This window comes from Sesamum indicum, linkage group LG1, assembly GCF_000512975.1.
Source record: "Sesamum indicum cultivar Zhongzhi No. 13 linkage group LG1, S_indicum_v1.0, whole genome shotgun sequence".
In the NCBI taxonomy this organism is placed as follows: domain Eukaryota; kingdom Viridiplantae; phylum Streptophyta; class Magnoliopsida; order Lamiales; family Pedaliaceae; genus Sesamum; species Sesamum indicum.
The window spans coordinates 15,557,292-15,584,203 of record NC_026145.1 but is presented as its reverse complement, the minus strand read 5'-3'; the positions used below and the strand labels follow the sequence as shown (position 1 = coordinate 15,584,203).

Genomic DNA, 26,912 nt, shown 5'->3' with positions numbered 1-26,912 from the left:
TTTACCGTTATATAAGTTATGACATGCAATAAGTAACAAATTTGTACGATATGTGTGAGTGTTGTAATTATACCTAAAAATTATGAAGAAATCAAAACTAAAAATAATTTGTAGGCCACACTCCAGGAAGTGGTCGTCCGGCCAACGGAAGACAAAAGAAACTTCTTGCATCTGACACTGACACATCAATTCACGCACACCACACTTACTCACACTTCCTGCTTAGAAATCCCACCCTTTCTACTCCACAGGCACTCACAAGAATCTGCAGTTGAGCAGAATTTGAAACCAAGTAATGGGCCAGAAAGAAGCAGAGTTGGAGAGGGCCGACGGCGGTGTGGTGGTGGTGAAACCGAAGCCGAAAAAGGGTCTAGCGTCGAAGGTCATAGACTGGTTAGAATGGACATTTGTGAAGCTTATGCATGATCCTAAGCAACCCAATCATTATCTCTCCGGCAACTTTGCCCCCGTTGATGAGACTCCTCCTCTCACCGACCTTCCGGTTAAAGGACATCTCCCAGTGAGTGGCTTCATTGTGATTGTTTCTTGATCAGAAATGTGCTCCGTGCATGCAAATTCTGTTTCCGAGTTCAATGGTTATTTCTCATGTGTCTAGTTCAATGTGCTGCTTTGTTATGTGAGTTTGTTGGTCTTTTTGTTTTGTTCACTTTTCTCATCATTGTCGGCCGCCTCTTGTTATGGAGACGGGGTTGAGCCTTGGTCCCTGCGCTGCCAGATTGAATGTTCTGGGTAACTCTGTGCGGCTTCTTGAGTCTTATTTCTGGGGGAAGGGGAGGAGAACCCTTAATGGTTATTAGTTCTCATGTATATGTTTGTCTGAAAACTTATTATAAGTAGATTCTCTTTGTTCTGCGTGTATGCCAAAAAGCAGAAAAGTTGAAGAGTGTCAACTTATGTGTATTCCACCTGTGCATAAATATGATGGCACACAGAGTGATGCACATCATTGGTCGTTTTTCTGTACAGGTTTTTTAAATCTTGCAAGTTGACTTAGTGTAAGGTACTTTGGTAGTGTGGACACCCATTTGAAATATATTTTAAACAGTAGACTGGCAAGAGTTGTAGAATGTTGGGTTTCACGTTAATAGTTTAGTATAACTATAGCTTTATGCAGTTGTTTGTCGTTCTACTATGATATAAATGCATATTATTGAATAAATAATTTTTGGTCTCCATGACTTTGACTCTCCAGGATTTGACCTTGGTTCTTTACCATTATATTATTTTAGACCTGCAATTAAATATGGGACTGCAATTTTTCCATCCCAAATAATGTGCTCAGATATTAAATGTATTAAATCATATGTTCAGTGAGAAAACTGGGAGGAAACTCTATGATGGGAAGGATTTATGCAGAGAAAGTAGAAGGCTTAAAAGGTGGCATTCAATATATCTTGATTATGTTCTCAAACTTCAAGTCTAGGAGAAGTTTGAGACAGATGCAATTCAAGAAGCAAACATATTCCCAAGTCACGAGACAGATGCAATTCAAGAAGCAAACATATTCCTAAGTCACGAGAAGCATAAGATAAGCCAAGGAAACTTAAAATCTGCAACAATCTCCTCTGTTGCCTTCCTTCCTATGTAAACAAACAATGAGACGCCTTTTACTTCTAGACTTGAATGATACACTGTTTCCTTGTGCTGCCCTTTCTGATACCAAGATGCAGGATCGTGTGTGATGTGTTGTATGGGTCTCTGTGAAAAACGTCATAAGTTTTTCTGGCACCATACATTTATATCTATGCACCTACACTTGCTTTTTGGCTTGTAGCTTGCTGCCAACTTATTCAAGTAATGAAAATTTTCCTACTGCAGGAGTGCCTCAATGGTGAATTTGTGAGAGTGGGTTCCAATCCGAAGTTTGCTCCAGTTGCTGGATATCATTGGTATACGTGTTTTCCTGAACTACATTCTTGTTATTCTTGTAACATGTTTAAACTCCACTGACGTTGTCCCACTCCCTGTATATGACTCTGTTGCTTCTGATTTATAACTGGAATTATATATGAATGGAGTAGTGTATTGATATGGACCAGTTAGATTTATTCAATAACAAATGATAGAAGCTAACTTTATCCATGGTCTCTTCTTTCTTCAGGTTTGATGGAGATGGGTGCGTCCTTCACATCCTCGATCATTATATACTGTTTTCCCCTGCTCTATTCATCCTTCCAAATAAACCAGTTCTTTTTCTGCTGAAACCTAAGATGGAAGGTCATTTTTGTTGAGTGAGAGGATTTGGTAATGTAGGCAGCTGTAATTTCCCTGTATGTTTTTCACAGGTCTGTCAGAATGCTGATGCTAAGGGGGGTGGTCTTCTGGTTTTAATAATTTTCTTTTCTTGGGAGTGTTGTCGTTCTAGATTTTCACTAGCAGTTTAGCTCGGAGAAATTTGGTTATTTTACCTGTTTGTAAACGGATAAAAGTGCAAAATTTCATGCTTCATGCAATAAAATGTTTTGTGTAGGAACTACACGTTCAGTTCAACGGAGATATATTTGAACATTATCATCTAATCAACCTAAATTGTGCAGTTATTAAATGAATCTTACATTGGCCAGGAGAAAGGTTTGTTGCTATGCATGTCTTTTGGGGAACATTTTTATTCTACTTTTAGTTGACAAGATACTATGTTCTCAGACAATGCCGAAACAGATGGCAACATAATATCTTTTGATTCTTCTGAACCTATAATTTCTGATGTATTTAATCTATATGATATTTAGACTTGTTCATATGGGTTTGTTGCATCAGCTTGTGATTTATGAGGACAAATTGTTTTCAATATGAAGGTATAGTTATGGTATCTTCATTGTGCCCTTTTGGTTTTTTTACCTTATTTGCAGTTGAATATATTTTCAACACTCTCAACATCATGGATGATTGTAAGAGTCTTAATATGGCTGAAAAAACCCATACTTTTGCAGAATGATTCATGGCTTGCGCATCAAAGATGGAAAGGCAACATATGTATCCCGCTTTGTGAAGACATCACGTCTTAAACAAGAAGAGCTTTATGGGGGACCAAAATTTATGAAGGTATTCATGGAATAGTATAAATATCTTGGGTGCTTCTTATTTTATCTTCAAATCTTTTGCTCCTTCCTCTTTTCCTTTTCTGAATAACCTTAAGAACGATGAAAAGAGGAGTTATTTTTCAGAATATGTGAGCTATTTGATTTATTTAACTGTGTTTCGGCCGCTAGTAGAAAAAAAACTATTGCCTCTCTAAAGTGTATCAGATCCATAATGCCGGTTTGTTTGATACCAAGTGCTTTGTCGAGTTATTTAGATGGAAAAACAATTTAGTGATTGATACTGCAACTATCAACATAACTGTACATTTTAGTTGCGATTTAAGTCATATTGGTTTGGTGGAGCATTCTAACGCTCTGAGTTATCACATTGTTTGGCTCCCATCTTTTCTATGATTCTCATGGTCACCTCAAGTGGATACGTACATCAAAAGAATTAATATGGGTGTGAGTAACTTAATTTGTAGAAGATTCTTTTTAGTTTTCCTTTATTAGTTACATCCATCCACCAACTAAATCTTAATTTGTATAGGTTTTCTTTTTAGTTTTTCCTTTAGGGTTAATTACATTTGCCATCCGAACTATGACTATTTTTACACTTTGGCATCTAAACTTTTTTTTGTATCAACTTGTTATCTCAACTTTACAAAATTTTTCACTTTGCCATTTATAACAGTTTTTCAACCAAGTTTTTTGTAAAAATAAATCACATGCAGTGCACATGTGATATTTAAGGGTTATGTGATGTGATAACTTTTACATATGCACAAATATTTTTCCAGCAAAAGAATCAACAAAAAAACCCTCATAGCAAAGTGCAAATTTCGTATAGTTAATATGTATAGTTGATATGGTAAGTTGACACAAAAAAAAAAGTTTAGATAGCCAAAGTGTAAAAACAAGTATAGTTCGGATGACAAAATGTAATCTAAACTCTAGACATAGAAACTGATTATAATTACTGGAAATTCTTGCTAAAATCATGTGGTATTGTCTGAGCTTCCACATGAAGTACCGATATGGGGTTTATCAGATTTGTCAACATATTCCAAGAGCTTAAACTGTTGACCAAGGGCTATGGGATCCCTGTTCTAATCATTTCGGCCAAGCATGCGCCATGACCAGTAGTAGGTATTTGTGTTACTGGATATTGAAGAAATTCATTTGCCCTTGGACAGATGACAAACTTTGATATACTTGAACTGTCCACTAAGATACATGCTGAACATTACTGAAACCTGAATTACGTGGAGTCTTTTAAGTGTTAGCTCCAGTACCTTATGAAATTACCAGCTCATCTAAATCCCATCTTAACGTTTCAGAACTTATCTGAGGCTAAATAGATTATTGTCATACACGTTATTAGGTAATTTTAGGCTTTGAAATTCAAATCTTAAATCAAGTATGTAGTTTGGGGAATTAATGGACTTTGTCTTAAGTTCAGAAATCATCATTCTGAAATATAGGATTCTGAGTTGCAAGTGTCTCCAGTTTTAGTACGATAATTAAGTGCTTTGACCCTAGTAGATTTGCCCGAGGACTTGGAAGCCATCATGACTCAAGACCATCCAGAAAAATTAAAAAATGGATCTGAGGTCCTAATATTCAGTTCCTCATATGCAGACAGACTATTTATGAGAATTCCATGGGGCTTACTTGCAATAATGAGGAGTTAGTTGCAACCCAAGTACCAGCGTTGCCTGGTGATGCTTGAGTTGTTGAACTTAAGAAAATCTAAGTAACACTTGCAATGTGCATGAGATCTGTATGAATCCTGTAATGCTATTTGTGAAGGCTAGTCAAATCTGAGCAAGAGATCAGCAATCAACCCTCAACTGGGAAAATTTGATATAGCAAATCAAACATGCTCTAAGATCTTAATAAATGGGAATTTCCTGAAAGAAATTGCACATGGACATAAATTAATAGGCTTCCCGAGAGAATATGTAAAGTTAAAAAGTAAATGATATGCAAATGAATATAAACTGAATCTTGTCTTTGACTGTTGAAGTAGCATTGCTTCAAGATTAAATAGCTTCTGCCTTTTTCTTGCTTATGATTTCACTTAAACAAACATGGTTTTGTGCTTCAGAATTTGCTACAGCTGTTTGGATATTCCTTCTTTAGTGCTTATGATATCAATTTGATTAGCAGTTTGGTGACATGAAAGGAATATTCGGCCTTATCATGGTTAACATGCACATGCTAAGAACAAAACTCAAAGTACTGGATGCTTCCTATGGATTTGGTACAGGTAGGTTGATCATGGTGCTTTCCGGCCATCTAACAGATTGCATCGTCTCCCCTTTTTGTTCTCCATCTCACCAGCTTTGACTAACAGTCACCTCAAACTGTTGGGAAATTTAGTAGTATTTTTTTGTAAGATATTACAAACAAGCTAATGCAACTGATTTTCTTTTATGAATTCTTTGTTAGAAGTCTGTCTAATATATGTGCTCACCTACTGTATAAGTGATTTTTGTCTTTTGCAGTTTACTTTTCTCTTTTCTTTTTTCTTTTGAAGTAGATTCTTTCAATTAACTACATGAACATCAGCACATCGATCTGTCTTTTTGTTTTATATGTCTGGTTGACTATTATATAACTTGGGCTCCTATTTCAGCTAATACAGCAATAGTGTACCACCATGGAAAGCTTATGGCGCTCCATGAGGGAGATAAACCATGTAAGCTTGCTTTTTTTGTCCTCTCTTTTCCCTATACAATGAACCTTCCAAAAGGCTTCAACGTTATTCTGGAAGAGTCTTATGTATGATTCCATCTGCCCTTGCTTCATTAGCATCTTCTCCTTTTAGTTTCCTGTATCAAAGCTGAATGTCACTTGATTTCCTGTTAGATATTGTACATGTTCATGCTTTAATATTTTCAATGTATTGTACAGATGCCATAAAAGTTTTGGAAGATGGAGATCTGCAAACCATTGGCATGCTGGATTATGACAAAAGACTGGCACATACTTTCACTGCTCATCCTAAGGTCGACCCGTTCACTGGTATGATTAGTGTCCTTGTGAGTGCTTCAGTAGCAGTGATTCATTATAAACATGTAAAAAAAGTTTTACACTATGCCTTTCACCTAAGTCCTCTTTACTTACCCATGACCAGTGCAGTAATTGCCTTGTTACGCTTTATCTGGCTGTGCAGAATGCTTCTAAAGTAACTATGACACAGCAAATTGTAAATATTACTGTAATAAAAGATGTAATATGAAATAGTGGATGACTGGATAAGATAAAATAGCACATGTAATGAAAACCAGATGCTAGAGGAACTCTACTTGCTGCCTTAAGCTTTCTCACTGCACAGAAAGCAAAATGTGAGCTCATGTAGAAGTATTATGGTCTTATTAACACATTAAGTTTTGTTTAGGTGGGATTTGGAAAGCTCAATTATTTTATTATTACATTCGTAATCTCAATTCTCACAGTGCAGTGACCTTTCTTTAATGAAAGTAGGGATGTTTTAGGTTGTGTCAACTTAATTTTTCGTGTTACTAATTATAAGTTAATGATGGTCATGCTGTAGAGCAAGCTTTTAGAAATGATCTTATCCTGTGATGTGGTCTACCTGGTTTTGCAACTTGCAGATGTCTGTCAAATTACTTCAACACCTATGTGGAATGTGGTCTCTGTAAGTTTGTTATGATCAAACTAAGGAAGGAAGTGGGGTTTGTTATGATCAAAATAGGGAAGGAAGTCAGAGGTTGTGAATAATTTGACAATATTAGTATGGCAGAATGATGTCTGTCTTGGCAATATCAGATGCTCATAATAGCGGTACCTATCATGAAAAAACAGAGCAACATAAACCAGAGTGTGGTAAACATGCTCAAATTGATTCTTATATTCAAGTTCAACTATTTTCATCTTGAAGAGTAGAAGTTGAGAAGGTTTGTTTCTGATTGTTCAAGCAATTCCCTTATATTGGCTTTCATACAGGGGAGATGTTTACCTTTGGCTATTCACAGACACCACCATATGTCACATACAGAGTCATATCAAAGGAAGGCGTGATGGAGGATCCAGTCCCAATAACAATAGCAGACCCTGTCATGATGCATGATTTTGCCGTTACTGAAAATTATGCTATTTTTATGGATCTACCGTTATACTTCAGGCCGAAGGTGGTGATTATTCAAAAATGTTAACTCATCCTGTATTTTTAATTTGACATGACATGTGCTGTAGTAAATGGTTCTCTTCATTTGCAGACTTATTTTTACTAGTCTGGCGTCACATGCTTGCAGAGACCATATGGCTATCACGCCACTCTTTGTTTCTAACCCATTTAAGATAATAACTGATGGACAGAATTGATTTAAACCGATCACTTTCCTTGCAAGATAGATATATAACCCTACACCCAGCTTCTAGCAATCCAAATTTTCCACCTTAGGAACTAAAACAGTTTAGTAAAGTCTCCATTTTGCATTATGCATATATAAGTTGCTGTTTCATACCCTTGTCATGGATTTCTAAACCAACACAGATAAATCAATCAAATGAAATATAATGTATGTGGTTGGCGTCATATTTTCCTTGTCGTGCACTTTTTCTATGTCTAGGGTCCCAAGTGCCAGTGAAGAACAGTTTTACTTGCTCCTAAACAATAATGCTTTAAGTGAAAGAAAATGCCCTTTAATGTCTGATCATTAAACTTTTAGTAATATGGATTCTAGAACATTCCTGATGAAATGTCCAAAGATTCATCTAACAGTGTTGCATTTGAGAATTTTGGTATTAATCTGCTTCTCTCATTACTATGTTTTCTTATTTTGAACAGCTTCCCATGATGGATTGAGAGTATCATAAAGATCAAATAATATTTAATAACTATGAAACAATCCCTCTGATATTGGAGCATGTACAATGTTTATCAAAATGTAAATGGTTTGACATGCTATGTATAACATCTTTTGATATATTGATCAATCTACTTCATGTCTTAATGTTTGTATACGAATCAGTCATTATAATCAAGCATCTCTAATCTAGAAATACCATATTTTCAGGAGATGGTAAAGGAAAAGAAGTTGATGTTCACTTTTGATCCTACTAAGAAAGCTCGTTTTGGAGTCCTTCCTCGGTATGCAAAAAATGAGCTCCTGATAAGGTGGTTTGAGCTTCCAAATTGCTTCATATTCCATAATGGTGAGCAACTTAATCAGCATATGCCTTAAAAGTTGCAAGTAAGGTATTCTGTGAGTTATTCCTAGTGTCTTCACTAGTTGTTATCATACATTTATACTTCCGAAGATTGATGCATGACATATGTGATCCAAAGAAAAGCTGTACAGATCAGAAATGTCTATGATCTACTTAGTTGACCAGTCAAGTATTTAAGACAAATTTGAGTAAGTTTCCTAATAATAAATCAGTTGTCTAGGTGATGACTGATCATGATCTCGAGCTGTTTGTCTTTTTGTTGGTCATAAGATGGTATTATCTAGGAGTTTCTCTTTGAAATGTGGAAGTAGTAAGTATTGCAATTGTTTGCCACAAGAAATAAGCAACCATTTCTGAACCTCCATTTAGTGCAAAATTAATTTTGTTGTTGTTCAATGAACTGGAATTAACAAGATAAAAGGGCCTCTTTATTTTCATTTTCATATCTGTGCTTTGTGCTCTCAAAAGTTGCAGACGCCCTTGGATTTTATCTAACAATGGAATTTTGCATGAATTAGTTGAGTTGGGAAAAATGATTACTTGAGTTGACATGTTGCTCAGTTGAGTAGATATTTGAGAACAAGATGTGTGGTAAAATTATTTTTGTAAGAGAAATTGATGTATGGTATGTGAAATGGGGTTGAAAATGGGTATTCTATATGCTGAATATCTTTTATGTGAACGCAGAAGCTGCACAAAAATCATACGGTCTTGAATTCACTCGCAATGACTAGAATTACCAAAATTGTTACAAAATATAAAGGATCTGAGGTACCAATCTCACGTTCTCCACTGTGACGAAATTGTTGGCTCATTGCTCAAATGTTAATTGTCATGTGGAAATTTCTTCTCTGACGCGAACGAGGGAAATTGTTTTCTGAAAGTGCATTTCTTTTGTGTTTGGACTCCCACAACATACACACGACTTATTTTTACGTCAAATTTCCCACTGCTAGAGGGACTTTGGAGGTTAGGTGCACCGTGTATGCAACTTTTAACCCAAGCAGATTACTTTCATGAATTGAACCTAAAATGTCCAGGACAAAATGGATTTGGGTGAAGGTCAAACATTTACAACTAATCCCTCGGTTAATAGAAGATGGTCTAGATCTAGTTCTACATAGAGTTGAAAAACGAAAATTTTTGGATATTTTTACATTATTGCCTTAGTGATTGAAAATATGCAGTGCCACCTGAATACTTTAATTGAAAGCATAATTTGTCCATTTCAGGAGGCAGAATCCTGTTTTTGGGCGCCCTTTAAAGGGAGGAGCATTATTTGAGATAGACAGAATATTAGCGCCCAATCTTCATTTTGACTTAAACGAAGGACTCTTGTGCATAGGTCTCAGGGTGAATTAAGTTTAAAATCATAAGCTCCACAAGAATGATTGTTAGAAAACCAGATGAAGGGTGTAACGATTGTTTGTAGTTACTCACATCACCATAATAGTTATTACACGCTTTGAGATTTCCTGTTCTGAAAAAATGTATGTCCAATTTTTTATCAGCCAATGCTTGGGAGGAAGGAGATGAAGTTGTTCTGATCACTTGTCGACTTCAAAATCCTGATCTTGACATGTTTAGTAGCTCCGTGAAAGAATTCACAAATGAACTGTGAGGAATCGGGAACTATGTACTGACAAATTAATACCATCTCACCTATCTCAAAGATAAGACTGAATGTAGTGGTTCTGTCAGGTATGAGATGAGATTCAACCTAAAAAATGGTCTGGCTTCGCAGAAAAGATTGTCTGTGTCAGCTGTAGATTTTCCCAGGGTGAACGAGAACTACACTGGCAGGTAAAATTTTATTTACATTGTCAATGAATAATTTCAAAAAAGATAAATTGCCTTTTATAAAAGTTAGTCATCAACTTCAGCAATTCCAAGATATCTGTCAATGAAAATCCATCAGATGTTTGGCAGATCCCATTTAGAAGTTTATTTCTGTTCTGAGATGTGGTCCGTTCCTATTTTTATGTTTCCTTCAACATGTAAAAACTTCTATTATTCTTCTATGTGGAGATTTTTTTAATTCAGGAACCAACATTATGTATATGGAACGATACTGGGAAGTACTGCTAAGGTGACTGGAATCATCAAATTTGATTTACATGCTGAACCAGAGACTGGAAAGGAAAAGCTTGAAGTTGGGGGAAATATCACCGGCATCTTTGATCTGGGACCTGGAAAATTTGGATCAGAAGCTGTCTTTGTTCCCAGGCAGCCTGGTACTGCATCTGATGAAGATGATGGCTACTTGATTTTCTTTGTACATGATGAGAACACTGGGTACGTCCCGCATATACTAAATTCTTTTCGGTCTTATTTCCATAAATTACTCCAAGAAATACTGAAAATGGAGATCTTTGGCATGAAAAGGGAGTTCATTAAAGCACCCAATATAAAAGAACACGAAGTAGTGTTATATTTATAAGTGACCCAAGTTTAAGTCAATAACAAAAATACCACCTGGAATTTGAAGTTGCAACTATATAGACTTGACCTGTTTAGGTGCACCTCTTTGAGATGTTGTTCTTTGAAATGTACGCAAAAGGTCCCATGCGTCATTTTGGTACTGAAACGGGGACACATACCACAAAGAAAAGGTTAGGTGTTTCTTCTTCTGATTCTTCCTAACAAGCAAGTGGAGCATTGTTCTTTAGTTATGTCGTTTCTAAAGTTTCATGATTTCAGATATCTAGTCCTCTTCTCATTTACTGCTACTAAATGACGCCTTTAGTTTGTCACAGTTTTATCTCTTCCATTATATTGTTTTCTCGATACATTGCGAATTATGATCAAATTTGGCTTTTACGAAACCTACAGAAAGTCAGCAGTGAATGTGATTGATGCAAAAACAATGTCAGCTGATCCTGTTGCTGTAGTTGAACTACCCAAAAGAGTTCCATATGGTTTCCATGCCTTGTTTGTGACCGAGGTCGGTACATCCCTTCTTTAACTTCATCTTCTCCTCCTATATTCCATTAGTTAAATCATGAAAAGCCCCTGCATTTCCAGGATATTTCACTAAGCATCAAAAGATCTTAAGTAAGATAGTTCATACGGCACTCTCCAAATTTACTGTTATGAATAAATCAATGAGAATGTATAGTTGTTTTTGTTTTGCTTACAAATTTGAAACAATAAACTGATTCAAGTTAGGAAGGAATGCTATTACTGAAGCAGTTTCTTCCTACCATTATTTGACTTGAGAATTTTTTGAACAGGAACAACTTCAAGAACAAGCAAAGCTGTGATAATGTTGTGATGATCCCATGCACTTGCAAAAAGATACATACGGGCTGAATTTACTCAAATTATCGTGTGTAGTGTGTACTAATACATGTTATATATTTCCCCAACCTCCTCTTCTTCCAACTCCTGCATTTCTTATTTAATTCAAATTTTTAATTTTTAAGTTTTCTATTTAATGCCCGACCTGATTCGTCACTTGAAGAAATGAAAAAGTATCACAGAAATAGCTTCTTTGGTCTACGAAATAGCGTAAATTCATATTATCTCTCTATGAAAATGCAAACAGACACAAAATTTTGCTTAACTAATTATAAAGCAAAAGTCTCTATACTTGACCCAATAGTATCATCATGCATGAAACCATCCGATCTCGATTTCAATTGATCATAGTTACAATATAAATACCCAACCCTAAATCTCAGCTATATTCTATTTTTTATATTTAATGTTATTTGAGATCAAATTGACAGCAGTGACATGTTCCTATGTACCAATTATTAGTTGTTCCCGAATTTAGTGGTACCATCACAAGCTTCTGCAATATTGCCCCTAAGATATTTCATTTTCAAATATCTCATCAAAATTTCCACAACTCAGAAGAGGAGGATTAAACTGTCCACAAAGTACAACTCTTTAAAGCACTGCAATAATACACTACACAGTGGCGGGTGGGTGACAAATGCACACATTCCTCTCGTTACTGTCGGTGGATTAATTGCCAGACCCACACTCTCTCTTACTCCTCTTTTCTCTCTCTACAAATCTGCTCACTCTCGGCAGCTTCGCTGTCGTTTTCTTCTGTCACACTCCATTTTTTAATCTGCTCATTTTCATCATTAGTTGATAATTGTAGCATTGATTTTCAGTAATAATAGCTGAACCCATACTCTTCTATATATTCAACGTACTTGTAATATCTCTCTAGAGAGAGTAAATAGGAGAGAGGGAGACCGACAGCTGCTGGTTCGTCTCACTCTATCCTCCTCCATTTTCCGCATCTGCGTTCCTGTCCCTCATCTTGTATCTGTGAATGATCTGGTGGATTGTTGATCGAGTGTGTTTAATTGATTACGTTAGAGATTTTGTTCTGTATCTCAGTGCCGGAGATTGCGGTAGCCTTCGACTGTGAGGCGTGGTACGTTGGTCATTTCCGGCTTGCAGTTACTTACTATGTGGAATGTATGGGCTTGTTGATGGGTTCTTTTTGTTTCTTGTTTCTTCTTCTTTTTTTTTTTTGGTTGTTTTATTTGTGGAGTTGAGAATTAATGCGGCGGTTAAGTTTTTCAGAGCTTTTTCGAGTGAATTGAAGTTTAGTTGACTACTGCCTTCAATTTAATTGCAATAATTAATACTGCTTTATTGTGGGGTCAGAAATGTGTAAATATGAGAGGCTGATATGTTTTATAATTGGTTGTCGGTGGGCGTGATCTAGAGTTCGTATCTGGTTGGCTTTGATGTGAATCGAAGTAGATCTGATCTGTAAATTGATGAAATCTGAGTGGGAAACTTTACTTTCCAGTGAACGAGTGTGAAAAGAAAATCCGATTTTGCAGGGGGCATTTTAGAGGTTCTGCGAATGTTAAAATCTGAGTGAAGCTCGTATCTAGCTGACAGTGAATCAATCGATCTCATCGAAGCTAAGTGGCAATGGAATCTGAAGCAGCGACCAAGGTTAGTTGGAAGTTTTGATCTTCATTATTTTTTAGCAATTAGTCATATTTTTGTAAGGATCCTTAATACTCTTCAAAATTGATTATTTAATAATTTAATCTTGTTTCCTTACTCTTCACTGTGATTATATTGTTGTATGCAATGTACACGGATGGATTATCATTGTTCTTTTTTTGGGGGTTCAAGTTCATTGTAGCTATTTATGAAGTAGTTTCATGATTTAAACCTTGGAAATATCAGATCTCCTTTAACTGATGTTGGGTTTGATTGTTAGGGGAAGACCTTGAAGAACATGGGAAGTCAGGTCTGTCAGATATGTGGTGATGATGTGGGCTTGACTGTTGATGGTGAACCTTTTGTTGCTTGCAATGTCTGCGCATTTCCTGTTTGCAGGCCTTGCTATGAATATGAGAGGAAGGACGGTAATCAGTCTTGCCCTCAATGCAAAACCAGATACAAGAGACATAAAGGTAAATCTAATTCATACAATTTGGGAAACTGACTCATGGTAATCTCTTGCATAGTTAAGCTAGACATTTGGAGAAAGTATCAATAAATTCTTTGTATATGCTAATATTTAGTAGATTTTAATCTACATTAGTATATGATAGATAATAATATTGGATTCCAAAATCTGGAAACATTTTCCAAAGTTTTTAAAGTTTAATTTTCAGTAGATCCAATGCTCCGTGACTCAAAGTGGAGAAACATTACCTCACAACATTGCATTTTATTATGTGTGATGCTAAAGCAAACACTTGCAGTTGCAAGAAAATTACAAATGTCGAATAGAATCTGCATTATGGTTAAGTTATGGATGAGACAAGATGTTGTGAAGAATTACATTTTTAATACCCAAGAAAAATAGGAGGGTTGCTGATTCTAGTTTCAGTAACATTCGGCATGATTTTTGTACTCTTTTTTTTTAATTTCTGAGTTTTCTCTGAGGTTGGGGATAGGTGATGTTGGTTGCACCTTGCTTGACTTCTGGTCAATCTTCAACTGCTAACATTGTAGTGACATGCAGTATAACTGGTTTCCTGAAAGGAAAATTTTACATTCACATACAGGAAGTCCTGCAATTCGTGGTGATGGAGAGGAGGATGGTGCTGCTGATGATGATGCAAGTGATCACCATTTCTCTGAGAATCAAAACGAGAAGCAGAAGAATTCAGAGCGTATGTTGAGTTGGCACATGACTTATGGGAGAGGGGAAGATGTTGGGGCACCAAAGTACGATAAGGAGGTCTCTCATACCCACATTCCTTTGCTAACAAATGGAACGGATGTATGTTTCTGGTCAATTCTTTTATTATATTATATTCTGTTATCCTGAGATATGTTTTTTTGGCCTTTCTGATGCTAAAACTCTCTCCCTCTCTTGTTTGTAGGTTTCTGGAGAACTGTCTGCTGCATCTCCTGGACGTCTTTCTATGGCATCTCCTCCACCTGGTGTTACTGGAAAACGTGAACTTCTAATTCCTTAACCCTGATTTTAACCTATCACATTACCAATGGATTTATATGTGTCTCTGCTATCAGCATGTAACTTACACTTCCATCTTCTTCCTCTTCTTTTTTTCTTTCCTGTTTGCAGCAAGGATTGTGGATCCAGTGAGGGATTTTGGCTCCCCTGGCTTAGGCAATGTTGCCTGGAAAGAGAGAGTTGATGGCTGGAAGATGAAGCAGGAAAAGCCTGTTGTTCCAATGACTGCCAGCCATCCTCCTTCAGAAAGAGGAGCTGGAGATATAGATGCAAGCACAGATGTGCTTGTGGATGACTCTCTGTTGTGAGTTCTTACTTCATTATGTGTTATAAAAATCAAACAGAAATTCTGATTATATCGTTTAAAGTCCGTGGATGACCTTAGCTTGTTCTTATTTGGCAGCACAAACTTCACTACTATGCACTGAACACATAGAGCCTTATGCATAAAACTTTGATGATTCCTTTTTTTTTTTTCTCCTGACCTAAGCAACAATTCTTCCTTCTGGTTAATCAACTTTAATGTGCAGGAGTGATGAAGCAAGACAGCCCTTATCAAGGAAGGTTTCTGTTCCATCATCAAGGATAAATCCTTATAGGATGGTTATTGTGCTGCGGCTTGTGATTCTTTGCATCTTTTTACACTATAGAATAACCAATCCTGTACCAAATGCATTTGCTTTGTGGTTAATCTCTGTGATCTGTGAGATCTGGTTTGCAATATCATGGATTTTGGATCAGTTCCCAAAATGGCTTCCAGTAAATCGTGAAACATATCTTGACAGGCTTGCTCTTAGGTGAGAAATGTTTCCATCTACCCGAGTCTAATATACACGTTTTTCCTTCTAGTCTAGCTATTTGCAATGGTGTGCTGATGTATAATAGGGAGATGAATGCAGTATCATTGTTTAAGTTCAAAATATTGTAGCATCTTTTTTCTTTATTTTTCCCCTTCATTTTTCTTTATTTTGAAATTAAAAAAATGTTTTCTTTTTCTCCAAGGTCATCTATAAATTAATGAAAGTTCTTCTTGTAGTCTGATTTTGAAACATGTAATTTATTGGCAGATATGACCGCGAAGGAGAGCCATCACAATTAGCTGCTGTTGACATATTTGTCAGTACTGTTGATCCTTTGAAGGAGCCTCCTCTGGTTACAGCTAATACTGTCTTGTCCATTCTTTCGGTGGACTATCCTGTGGACAAAGTCTCATGCTATGTTTCTGATGATGGTGCCGCCATGCTGACATTTGAAGCTCTGTCAGAAACATCAGAATTTGCAAGAAAATGGGTTCCTTTCTGCAAGAAGTACAATATTGAGCCTCGGGCTCCAGAATGGTATTTTGCTCAGAAGATTGACTACTTAAAAGATAAAGTTCAGCCATCCTTTGTAAAAGATCGTAGAGCTATGAAGGTGAATATTGTTTTGTGTTAAAAAAGCTATTGGATCGTCAGATCTTTTCAAGCATCTTATGTTATTTCTCCTGCAGAGAGAATATGAAGAGTTCAAAATTCGTATAAATGCACTCGTTGCTAAAGCCCAAAAAGTTCCTGAAGAAGGTTGGATCATGCAAGATGGCACACCATGGCCAGGAAATAATACAAGGGACCATCCAGGAATGATCCAGGTGAGCTAAACTTTTAGAGACTTGAAGCTATAGCTGGTTATAGTGTTATGTTCCTTGATACATATCAAATAATTTGTGTCAATAATCCTCTTCTACATAGCTGCCATGTACAGTGTATGGGACAGTGTCATAAATAAGATGTTGATCTTTTCTATTTATTTTGGACTTTACCAAGGGTTATGTTATCTTAAGCTGATACGCTCATGTAACCTGCATGTAGTTACTTGCAGTTGTTCCTTGTTTCTCCTCTACATTGTATCATCTTATCTTTTGCTTGCAGGTTTTCCTGGGCCAAAGTGGAGGCCTTGATAGCGAGGGTAATGAGCTGCCGCGGTTAGTGTATGTTTCTCGTGAGAAGCGTCCAGGTTTCCAGCATCACAAGAAAGCTGGTGCCATGAATGCACTTGTAAGTGCAAATGGATACAGTTTGACCTTGACCCTTGTACATTTTGCCTATTGACAAATTCAACATCTTAAACAACTTTTGCAGGTTCGGGTGTCAGCAGTTCTTACTAATGGACCTTTCTTGTTGAATCTTGATTGTGATCACTACATAAACAACAGCAAGGCCTTACGTGAAGCAATGTGCTTTTTAATGGATCCAAATCTAGGGAAATATGTGTGCTATGTTCAATTTCCACAGAGATTTGATGGTATAGATAGGAGTGATCGATATGCCAACCGCAATACTGTCTTCTTTGATGTGAGTTCGCCATACTGGCAGTTGTTTGTGGCTCTTAGCTATTAGATTATACTAATAATTGGTTTAGCTGTTACTTTTAAGTAGTAGGCTTGAACAATGCTTTGCTATTTGATGAGAGTAATTTTTGTTGGCTATTTATAACTCATATTGAGTTTGTTCTTTTGTGCTACCAGATTAACTTGAGAGGTTTGGATGGAATTCAAGGCCCTGTATATGTGGGAACTGGATGTGTCTTTAATAGAACAGCTTTGTATGGTTATGAGCCTCCTCACAAACCTAAGCATAAGAAACCTGGCTTCCTCTCGTCCTGTTTTGGTGGGTCAAGGAAAAAAAGTTCTAAATCAAGTAAGAAGGGGTCAGATAAAAAGAAATCTAGCAAGCACGTTGATCCCACTGTTCCTATTTTCAGCTTGGAGGATATAGAGGAGGGTGTTGAAGGTATGCTCTCTTTAAATCAATAAGTCCAGCTACTTGTTAGTTGGTATTTTTATCAACACTCTTATTGATATGAAATAGTTAATTTGGTGATGATTTTACTGCGTCAATGGATATGGACGTGATGCTTATATTGTATTCTGATTCAAATTTGCCGCGTTCAACATGTGAAAATTTTGCACTTATGCCTTTCTGCAATTATCTTATTTCAAGTTTTGCATTACTTCACATGTCTTAGCACACCCATTTTCTCTTGTTTATTAAGTTTTTTGTCTTGCAAAGAGACAAAATTAGCATCAGGAAAAGATGTTTACGAGAACTTTCTTTTATCTATCTAATTGTTCATATCTTTGGTATGTTGCTAAATGTTCTCACTTGGTAATAAATCAGGTGCTGGATTTGATGATGAGAAGTCATTGCTCATGTCCCAGATGAGCCTTGAGAAAAGATTTGGCCAGTCTGCAGTTTTCGTTGCATCTACACTAATGGAGAATGGTGGTGTGCCTCAATCTGCCACACCAGAGACTCTCCTGAAAGAGGCCATTCATGTTATAAGTTGTGGTTATGAAGATAAGACAGAATGGGGAAGTGAGGTAAGTTTGTATAGTTATTTTCTATCCGAAGTTCTTGTTGGGGCTAAAATGCTCTTTATTCCAACAAAGAGCAGATGTCAGAAGTACTTTAGTTTGGTAAGAAACGCCTAAACAAAGGGATCTTTTACCTTTATAAATGTGTAGTTGTAACAAAATCCAAGAGAAACAGTGAAATATTCTTGAATATTCTATGGTAACTGTACAAAGATGTAAAAGATTTAGCTTTTTCAACAACATTCTTTGAAAAAATAAGTATTCAACCGAATAGTGGGAATTAGAGTACACTGCACCAAATTAAGATTGAAGAGCCAATGAAATATTGATGCTTAACTTTAGCAAAATAGCAATTCTATTGGCTACCAGTGAAATCATATGCCCAATCCCAAAAGATAAGAATCATATTGTACTTCTCATTACCTTCACTCCCCTACTTTCCTTTCCTTTACAGCCCTTCTTTGGTTTTGGGAATTGGTCATAAGATGCAGCCTTTATGTTCTAATGTCAATTCTAAGATTGAGGTGTGCCTGTGATCTTCAAAGATGTTTGAATATTTTTATCCTCCTATTTATACCTTTACGACATGTCGAGTCATTCTTGTGCTGATATCACTTTTGTAAACTGGCATTTTAAATAGTTTTGGTTGCTTGTATATTTCTTAATAAGGATATCAACACCCTCACATCATCTCATGTTCTTGATGTTCTGACATTTTCTTTTATAAACCATTAAGTGCATATTACCTGTAAATATGCTTCTCTCTTGTGACTTCTGAAGAACAAAATGCAAGTACTGAATGTAGTATATTCTGAGATGCATTTCTTTCTGTGTGCAGATAGGATGGATTTATGGTTCCGTCACAGAAGATATTCTTACCGGATTTAAGATGCATGCTCGTGGCTGGCGATCTATTTACTGTATGCCTCCAAGACCAGCCTTCAAGGGGTCTGCTCCAATCAATCTTTCTGATCGTCTAAACCAAGTGCTTCGATGGGCCTTGGGATCTGTGGAAATTTTATTTAGCAGGCATTGTCCGATATGGTATGGCTATGGTGGAAGATTAAAATGGCTTGAGAGATTTGCATATGTCAACACAACAATTTACCCAATCACTGCCATTCCTCTTCTGCTTTATTGTACATTGCCAGCTGTCTGCTTACTCACAGGGAAGTTCATTATTCCTCAGGTTAGTATCCATTTCCCAAGTCCTAATGATTAATGGAAATTTACCCTTGATTACTCCTATCTGTATCCCATTTAGCCATCGACCATCCAAACATTCACGTCCTTGCACTCCACAACAATGAAATGTCTCTTGGGTGGTATCATCATACTTGTTATACTGATACATCCAATAAACTTGATGTTTCATTTTTGCCTTCATTGGTGACTGCATGCTGCATCAAGCTGATTAATTATATTAAATATTCTCTTAATACTTCATCGAACAATGATCACGGCGTGATAGGATTATAGAATACATCTTCAGCAGTAAATTTACATAGACTAACATTGAAAATGACAACTCTATGTTGCAGATTAGTAACCTTGCTAGTATCTGGTTTCTATCACTCTTTCTCTCCATCTTCGCAACTGGTATACTGGAGATGAGATGGAGTGGGGTTGGAATTGATGAATGGTGGAGGAATGAGCAGTTTTGGGTCATTGGAGGTGTCTCTTCTCATCTCTTTGCTGTCTTCCAAGGATTGCTCAAAGTTCTGGCTGGAATAGATACCAACTTCACTGTCACGTCTAAGGCCTCCGACGAAGATGGAGATTTTGCTGAGCTCTACATGTTCAAATGGACAACTCTTCTAATACCACCAACGACTCTCCTCATCATAAACTTGGTAGGTGTTGTTGCTGGAATTTCATATGCTATCAACAGCGGATACCAATCGTGGGGCCCCCTCTTTGGGAAACTATTCTTTGCCTTCTGGGTGATTGTTCATCTCTACCCTTTCCTCAAAGGTCTTATGGGTCGCCAAAACCGCACACCCACTATTGTGGTCGTTTGGTCCATTCTTCTAGCTTCAATCTTTTCATTGTTATGGGTGCGAGTTGATCCATTCACCACAAGAGTCACAGGCCCAGATGTTGAACAGTGTGGAATTAACTGCTAGTGTGGACATGATATCTATTCGAACATTCGCCTCAGAGGCCTCCAAAGAAGCCTAAGTCCTAAAGGTAGTGATGTGATAAATCACATTTCTATATTCTGCTCACATCTTGGTGTACTTTTTTTGTCCATGTGAAGTTTCGGTTTTGTGCACAGATATATAAGTTCTTCTGAGAGGGGTAATTATGAAAACAAAGATGATCATATTACATCTTCCAAAGAGTCTTGGGAGAAGTCTCTGTAACTTATGAGTAAACACTTGTCATACTGTAATGAAGTTCAGTCCGTCCATTCGTTCATTTAATACACTACGTTTGTAATAGTATAGAACAGTTAACGGTTGGCAGATGTGCAATTATAGTTGGACAAGTAAGTCTACAAAATTTTACAAAAATAAAGTACCAAGACAAAGCTGTGAAAAATGTTTTTATAAATAAAAACGAAATTCTTTTACGACTTTATACAATATATTTACGGCTTTGCCCTTAAATTTGCATCAGAACTTGGCCTAACTATATAATATATATATATTTATGTATATATATATATTTATGTATATGTTATTTGATCTAGATTTAAATAATTTTATAATCAAATATAAAAGTAGAAAAGATAGATATATAATTCACTCAAAATTCCAGTCTGACAAATTTTTGAATGACTTGTAAAAAACACTTCCATTATTCAATTAAAGGAAAAAAAATAAAAAACACAACAAAATAAAGGGTTAATTATACTTAGCCCCCATAAAAATATAAAAACTATAATTACACTTCCTTCAAAAATTCTCCCTATACACTTGATCTCTTTCTGATAGAATTTGGATGGAAAATATTGACATCAATAAAAAAAATTACATAAAATTTTCATTTTAACCCCATTTAATATTTTTATATATATTTTTGTACTTAGGAGGGAATGTATATAAATGATGTGAAGTTAACATAATTATATTTTTTGCTTATAAGTATAAATTATTACATAGAAATATTAAATGAGAGGTAAAAATTAATTTTTTTTGTTAACATTAGCATTTTTCATCCAAATCCTAAAAAAAAAAAGGATTAAGTGTAAACATGAATTTCAAAAAAGTGTAAATATAATTTTGAAATTTTTTTGAAGTGTAATTTTGTATTTTCAAAAGGAGTTTAAATGTAATTAACCCTACAATGAAAGAAAAAGCGAATCTTAATTTAAATGCTAAGCAGATCTGATTTGCGCAAATATTTTCCCTAACTGCACGTACATTTGGTTTATAAAATTGCTCATTGATCAACTGTGTGGCATTGAACCCAGTGAATGTGATATGCTTTGAGCTTTGAGGAGATTTATCAACTAATTCGCTTTTCACTTGCCATAAATAATGCAGGCAATATGGCAATGAATGTATACATATTGGAGATAGCAAGCTACGAGCCTACGACAGGGAACAAAAGGATATTTTAGAAAATGCAACTATAAGACAGCATAAAATAAATCGGGACCAAACCACTATGCAACATTGGACCACTATACAATGTTCAGAGAAGATCAGTTACACAAGCTTCTCGTGTCAAGCAGGACAACAAATGCCTCTAATGTCACATTTGGAAGGAAATGAGTGCCGAAGGTAAGAAAGATTCAGCAGCAGCCGGAGGATGCATCAGACTCTGGAGGTTTCTGTTTGAAGATGTTTTTCTTCACACCAGCTGAGCCTTCAGCTAAGAGACTTGGTGTCTCCAAGATCTGTCAAAAATTCGAACATTGAAGGTGTATATGTTATTACAAATAGACAAGCGGCTTTAAAAAGGCACTGTAAGACTAATCAAACAAGCTTTTGAGTTTCGATGTCAATGTTAATAGCAAATGTAGTATACCTCAATAGCGGCTTGATGCGTGTTTAATAGACAATATAGCTATGTGGACACGGTGAGGGAAAACGTGTGATTCTTAGATTAATGATAAGGTGGTGAACGAAACAGAGCAAAATCGAAAATTCTCAGCTTGCCAAAGGGAATAAGGTCAAGGGTAATACTATGAAAATAGTTGAGAGGAAGAAACAAAACAGCAAGAGAAAAGATGGGAATTTCCTGATCTGATACATTATTATATGCAGGGTTACATTTTTTGTAGTATATTGTAATAAAGGCTTCTTTAGACTTTCACATTGCTTCAGTTCATATATCTGAAGATTGGAAATCAATTTGATGAACTAACTGGTTTTATCTTGCTCATCATGCTTGTTGAGTTACAGAGATTAGAAAAGCAGATATAATGAATATGAACATTACCAAGTGAACCATTTTGTTTCTCACACTATTGCTCTATATTGTTTTTAACTCATAGCCCAGTCCATGTAAATTCAGGTTAAGTCCAAACCCCAAAAGAAAGACTTTCTCTTGCTCTTGTTGAACCGGTTAGCCCAAATAGCTGGATGATAAGACCCCAAGTCCTCGTTCAGTACTCAATGACCATTAACAAATAACTCAACAAGATTGAGAAAAAGAAAGCAATCTGTTAATGCGCCACTAACCTTCAGAACAAGTTCCTCAAAACATTGCTCCACATTTACTCTAGTCTTGGCACTACATTCAATGAAGAGGCATCCATACTCCCTCGCAAACTCAATGCCCTCTTTTTTGCTCACAGCTCTTTCACTTTCCTGCAAAAGGTGGAGACGATAATTTTTTGTTAACAAGCATAATGTAATACCGCCATCATCATGTTTATATTGCTATATCTAATACAAACAAGAGAAAACACATACTCGCAGCTAGATAAACCTAAAAGCACTAGGAAAAGGAGTTAAATAATAGAAAGACATAATCAAATATGAGACAGCGCAAGGAATCCAGTCATATGTCCAAGGAACTGATATCCCAGATAGCACTAACAAAGAAAATATGCAATCAAATTCAGATACCACTGGTAATGAAGATACCTTATCAACTTTGTTGCCAACTAGCATCTTAATGCAATCTTGATTTGTTGAGTACAGGTCAATTTCTTTAGCCCAAATATCAGATAGATTTGTAAAGGTTTCTCGCCGAGTCACATCATAAACTGAATGACAATAAGATGATCAGTTTTTCAGACAAATCAGAGAAGAAAATGTTATATTGCAACAGAAGAAATTAAGAGAAACCATTCCAAAGTAAAAGGGAAACTAGTTTCATGTGATCTGCAATGTGAATGCCTGTGCAAAGCTGAAATTATTATTCTATAATGAAAAGATAATATCATATCTCAAGTCTCAAGTAATGCTATGTCATGCAAAATATAGTTTTGACACCTAGACACATGAATGAGAAGCAAAATCCCCCCCATCCCGTAAAAGATGCAAACTTTGACTTTTTAAACAAACAAGAAAAGTCAAATTTTGCTTACATTCTTCCAAGATTACCCTTGATTAATAATAAGTATATGTGCCAAAAATAACTTTAGACTTTTAAGTTAACCTCTACATTACATACTTTCCATCTGAAGCACTGAAGAAAGAATTCTCAACTTCCACTTAACTAGTTCCTCTCCATGACACTGGTGATCACAATAAGGAAAAATTGATTCTATTTTGGTATTTCCCTTATCCCATTAAATTTAAGCAAAGGGCACAATGGACTTCTAACTCTTTTTGTGGCGACTGAGATTAGAGTATCAGAGAAATCCTTTGGGAAAAATAAAATACAATGCAAGACATCCTTTATTAACTCAAAGGAGTACCACGCTTGCCCATGTTAGCATAGTTCTATAATGCAGGAAAATGCCATGCAATAGGACACACAAAATATGCTAGCAACTACTATCCAGGCGCCATTTCCTTGAATCACTATCCAGCTACAGATAGACACACCATCAACTTTTGATGACCATGGAGACTTGATGAGCAGAAGAAGAAAGAAACTGAGTAGGAGACCCTATATTTGGTTTCTGATCTGAACTCTTCATATCAAAGTTTCTCGGGGACCCCAAGAGATTTTTTATTTAAAAAAAAAAGGTTTTCCTGGATTAAAAAAAAATTATAACCCTCTGCTGACGTAACATCCGAATTTTATGGCACTAACTTCAACAGTAGAAAAATTGATATCCAAAAGAGAATACATTTAGAGGCATGATCCACAGGCTATTACTAATAAATCCTTTGAGCATCTAATCATAATCAATGATAATTATTGCTGCAATCTTTCTTTCTCAAGGAAAGACATCGACTTACACGAAAAGGAGTCTACTAAAAAGGAAAAGCATACCCATGATGATTCCTTGAGCTCCTCTGTAATATGAACTGGTCAAAGTCCTAAATCTTTCCTGTCCAGCTGCAAAAGGAGAATTTAGATTATGCAAACCTCATGTAGCTCCTCAAGCAACATGCAGCCTAGTTAATGTATAAAGCATCCATATAAAAGCGCCAAGACATGCCAACAGAGAGTTTTACATCAGAGTATGAGCAGTGAATGGGATGCAGCTTTGTTAACAGAAAAGATCACAATCAACCTGCACCATTTATACATTGGCTAATGAACACTTATCTGAAAAGTATTTCTAAGATTAGCTCATTTGTAACTAGTTTCCTACAACCTTAGCCCTAAACGAAAAGTATTTTGCACTTTACTAGTTCAAAGAGCACAGTTCAAGAGCAACTGACTATAATTTCGGAAATATGAAATTCGAAGTGAAAATGATTCAAATATATAGAAGTAAGCCGAAAGACCTTAATGCTACACATAGTACACCATCCCTAGTCTTTTACCAACAGTATACCTACATAATCCTTACCAGTGTCCCAAATTGCAAGCTTCAACTTTTTCTCTCCAACAGTAACATGCTTCACCTTGAAATCCACTCCTGCAGGCAGATATAGCAAATCGCAACACCAAAAGAAGAACTGTTTAAGACAACTTGAATAAATAGAATAACTATTCCAGCATGATATAGTCAATTTCAAACAACACCTATTAAAGAAATAATACTAACCTCAACAAGAATATTGATAAATGACTCTTCCAACACAATATACTGCTTTCAAGAACAAGCAATGACAGACATTGTCCTCAGTTTTAAATTATATGTTTACTGAATAAGTAACAAAGTCATGCAAATTAGTTAGTCATTTTTGCATGAAAATCATGGGAAAAAAGGACCAAACCATTAGGACAACATATTGTATAGTGAATTACATCAAGCCCACAGCATCACACATTCAAGTTCACAAGTTCACTCATATCCACCATCAAAACCAACTTATGCTCATTCCAATTCTTGATTAAAAATGAGGGATGATTAAATCCAATCATTTATTCTTATAAATAACAAAATGTGGAAACCAACAATCCCTCAAGTATTTTTTATCTTGAGCATAACCAATTTTCCATTAAATGATATCACATTTAACTTTAATTGACAAATTGAACAATACAAAGGCAACACGAACACATATCAAAGTGTATAACAGAAGGATACCGATTGTAGGAGAAAGATCTTCGAAAGTATCAGAAGTGAAGCTGAGCAAAAGGCTACTTTTCCCAACCCCAGAATCCCCGATCATCAACAGCTTAAACAAATAATCGAATTCGGACGGTGCCCCAGAAGATGATTCCATATGTCTTCTTCAGACTTCCCAATTTTCCAGAAACCTGATGCACAAAAAAATCAAATCAAACCATGAATATTTGATAAAAACATGAACAGAAAGCTGCCGAAAAATCAAAATCAGATAGAGAATGACCTGAAGCTGAAAGTGAAGTGGATGGAGATCTGACCAGATAAACGTATACGTCTATGTATGTATGAATATATCAATCCCTAAAAGTGTTTCAAATTATATGCTTATTATATGCAGTATGTATATTCAGATTATACTCAAATCTTAATCAATTAATACAATCTTTACGTAATTAATGTACAATTTTTAGGGCACTTATCATATGATGTCATCAAAGCACGTGGATTTTTCTTTTTTCTTTACACCAAAGAATCTATAAAAGATTAAGTTCAAATTATTGAATTGTCCCAAATAAAACATATCTTGTTTATATGGATTTTTGGAACTGAGTTGTTGGATTTTAGTTGGGGTTTAGGGTCTGAATGGGCCTCCAATAAGTAACACTATGTGGGCTTACTGAATATAGTTTTTTAATTTACAAATTCGATTTTCAAACTATTTAAATTAAATTAATTAAATTTAAATAAAAAACATATATATACCGATATATATAATTTAGTAATAAGATTATAACTATATTTAAATATTCGAAAGTTAATTTTTTTCATTTTTTATTTTTATTTATAAATATTTCATTTTTCACTAGTATTTAAATAATTTTTTTTACAATTTATTCATAAAAGTGGTTAAGTAAGTAGTGGTCTAATCATATAGCTAAGGTAAATTAATTAATGCATAGCTTCTCTCTTAATCAAATATAATTAAAATAAAATGCACTAGTCTAATCACTAAATCTTGGACACCTCACTAATTACCAAAAAAAATTAAATAAAAGTAAAAATAAAAAGAATTTAGAGTAAATATTTTAAAATATTTGATTTTAAATGACTTTGAAATTCATTATTTTGACACATAATATATAGTTCAAAATAAAAACTCAAAATTTTTTAAGATTTTTTGTGGTATGAATTTATCAAAACAAGTTTGAATAATTTGATATTATATATTTTAAAATATTTAACTTAAATCCAATCCCATCGATTTGAACACAACAACATCTTTATACGGGAAAATTTGGATAAAGGAATTTTATTCAAATGGTGAAAATGGGGTTTTGTAATTAAGAGGTTGTGAGTTCGAGT

The 26,912-nt window shown here is 35.5% G+C and overlaps 3 protein-coding genes across 4 annotated transcripts; 2 read left to right on the top strand and 1 right to left on the bottom strand.

Annotated features, from left to right (window-relative positions):
- Positions 104-11,680, top strand: LOC105169125 (carotenoid 9,10(9',10')-cleavage dioxygenase 1-like). Its single transcript, XM_011089431.2, has 14 exons — positions 104-520; positions 1,840-1,910; positions 2,123-2,137; positions 2,952-3,063; positions 5,214-5,313; positions 5,683-5,745; positions 5,961-6,071; positions 7,017-7,201; positions 8,090-8,228; positions 9,755-9,860; positions 9,945-10,046; positions 10,287-10,538; positions 11,076-11,187; positions 11,477-11,680. The coding sequence occupies exons 1-14, from the start codon at positions 296-298 to the stop codon at positions 11,504-11,506; spliced, it is 1,623 nt and encodes a 540-aa protein (XP_011087733.1). The 5' UTR covers positions 104-295; the 3' UTR covers positions 11,507-11,680.
- Positions 12,214-20,481, top strand: LOC105169112 (cellulose synthase A catalytic subunit 3 [UDP-forming]-like). 2 transcript variants are annotated; one of them, XM_011089411.2, is made up of 15 exons: positions 12,214-12,639; positions 13,058-13,175; positions 13,450-13,645; positions 14,246-14,463; positions 14,567-14,642; positions 14,773-14,965; positions 15,192-15,458; positions 15,729-16,074; positions 16,151-16,288; positions 16,569-16,694; positions 16,779-16,991; positions 17,165-17,429; positions 17,817-18,019; positions 18,852-19,202; positions 19,555-20,481. In XM_011089411.2, the coding sequence occupies exons 2-15, from the start codon at positions 13,152-13,154 to the stop codon at positions 20,137-20,139; spliced, it is 3,201 nt and encodes a 1,066-aa protein (XP_011087713.1). In that variant the 5' UTR covers positions 12,214-12,639; positions 13,058-13,151; the 3' UTR covers positions 20,140-20,481. The 2 variants fall into 2 exon arrangements, with proteins under 2 accessions (XP_011087713.1, XP_011087722.1); XM_011089420.2 differs by having other exon boundaries at positions 13,024-13,175; positions 19,555-20,139.
- On the bottom strand, positions 21,463-25,991 carry LOC105169105 (ras-related protein RABC1). Its single transcript, XM_011089400.2, has 7 exons — positions 25,834-25,991; positions 25,569-25,741; positions 24,885-24,953; positions 24,359-24,424; positions 23,056-23,177; positions 22,648-22,776; positions 21,463-21,860 (listed from the first exon to the last, which is right to left on the bottom strand). Exons 2-7 carry the CDS (start codon positions 25,705-25,707, stop codon positions 21,756-21,758), a joined length of 630 nt encoding a protein of 209 aa, XP_011087702.1. The 5' UTR covers positions 25,708-25,741; positions 25,834-25,991; the 3' UTR covers positions 21,463-21,755.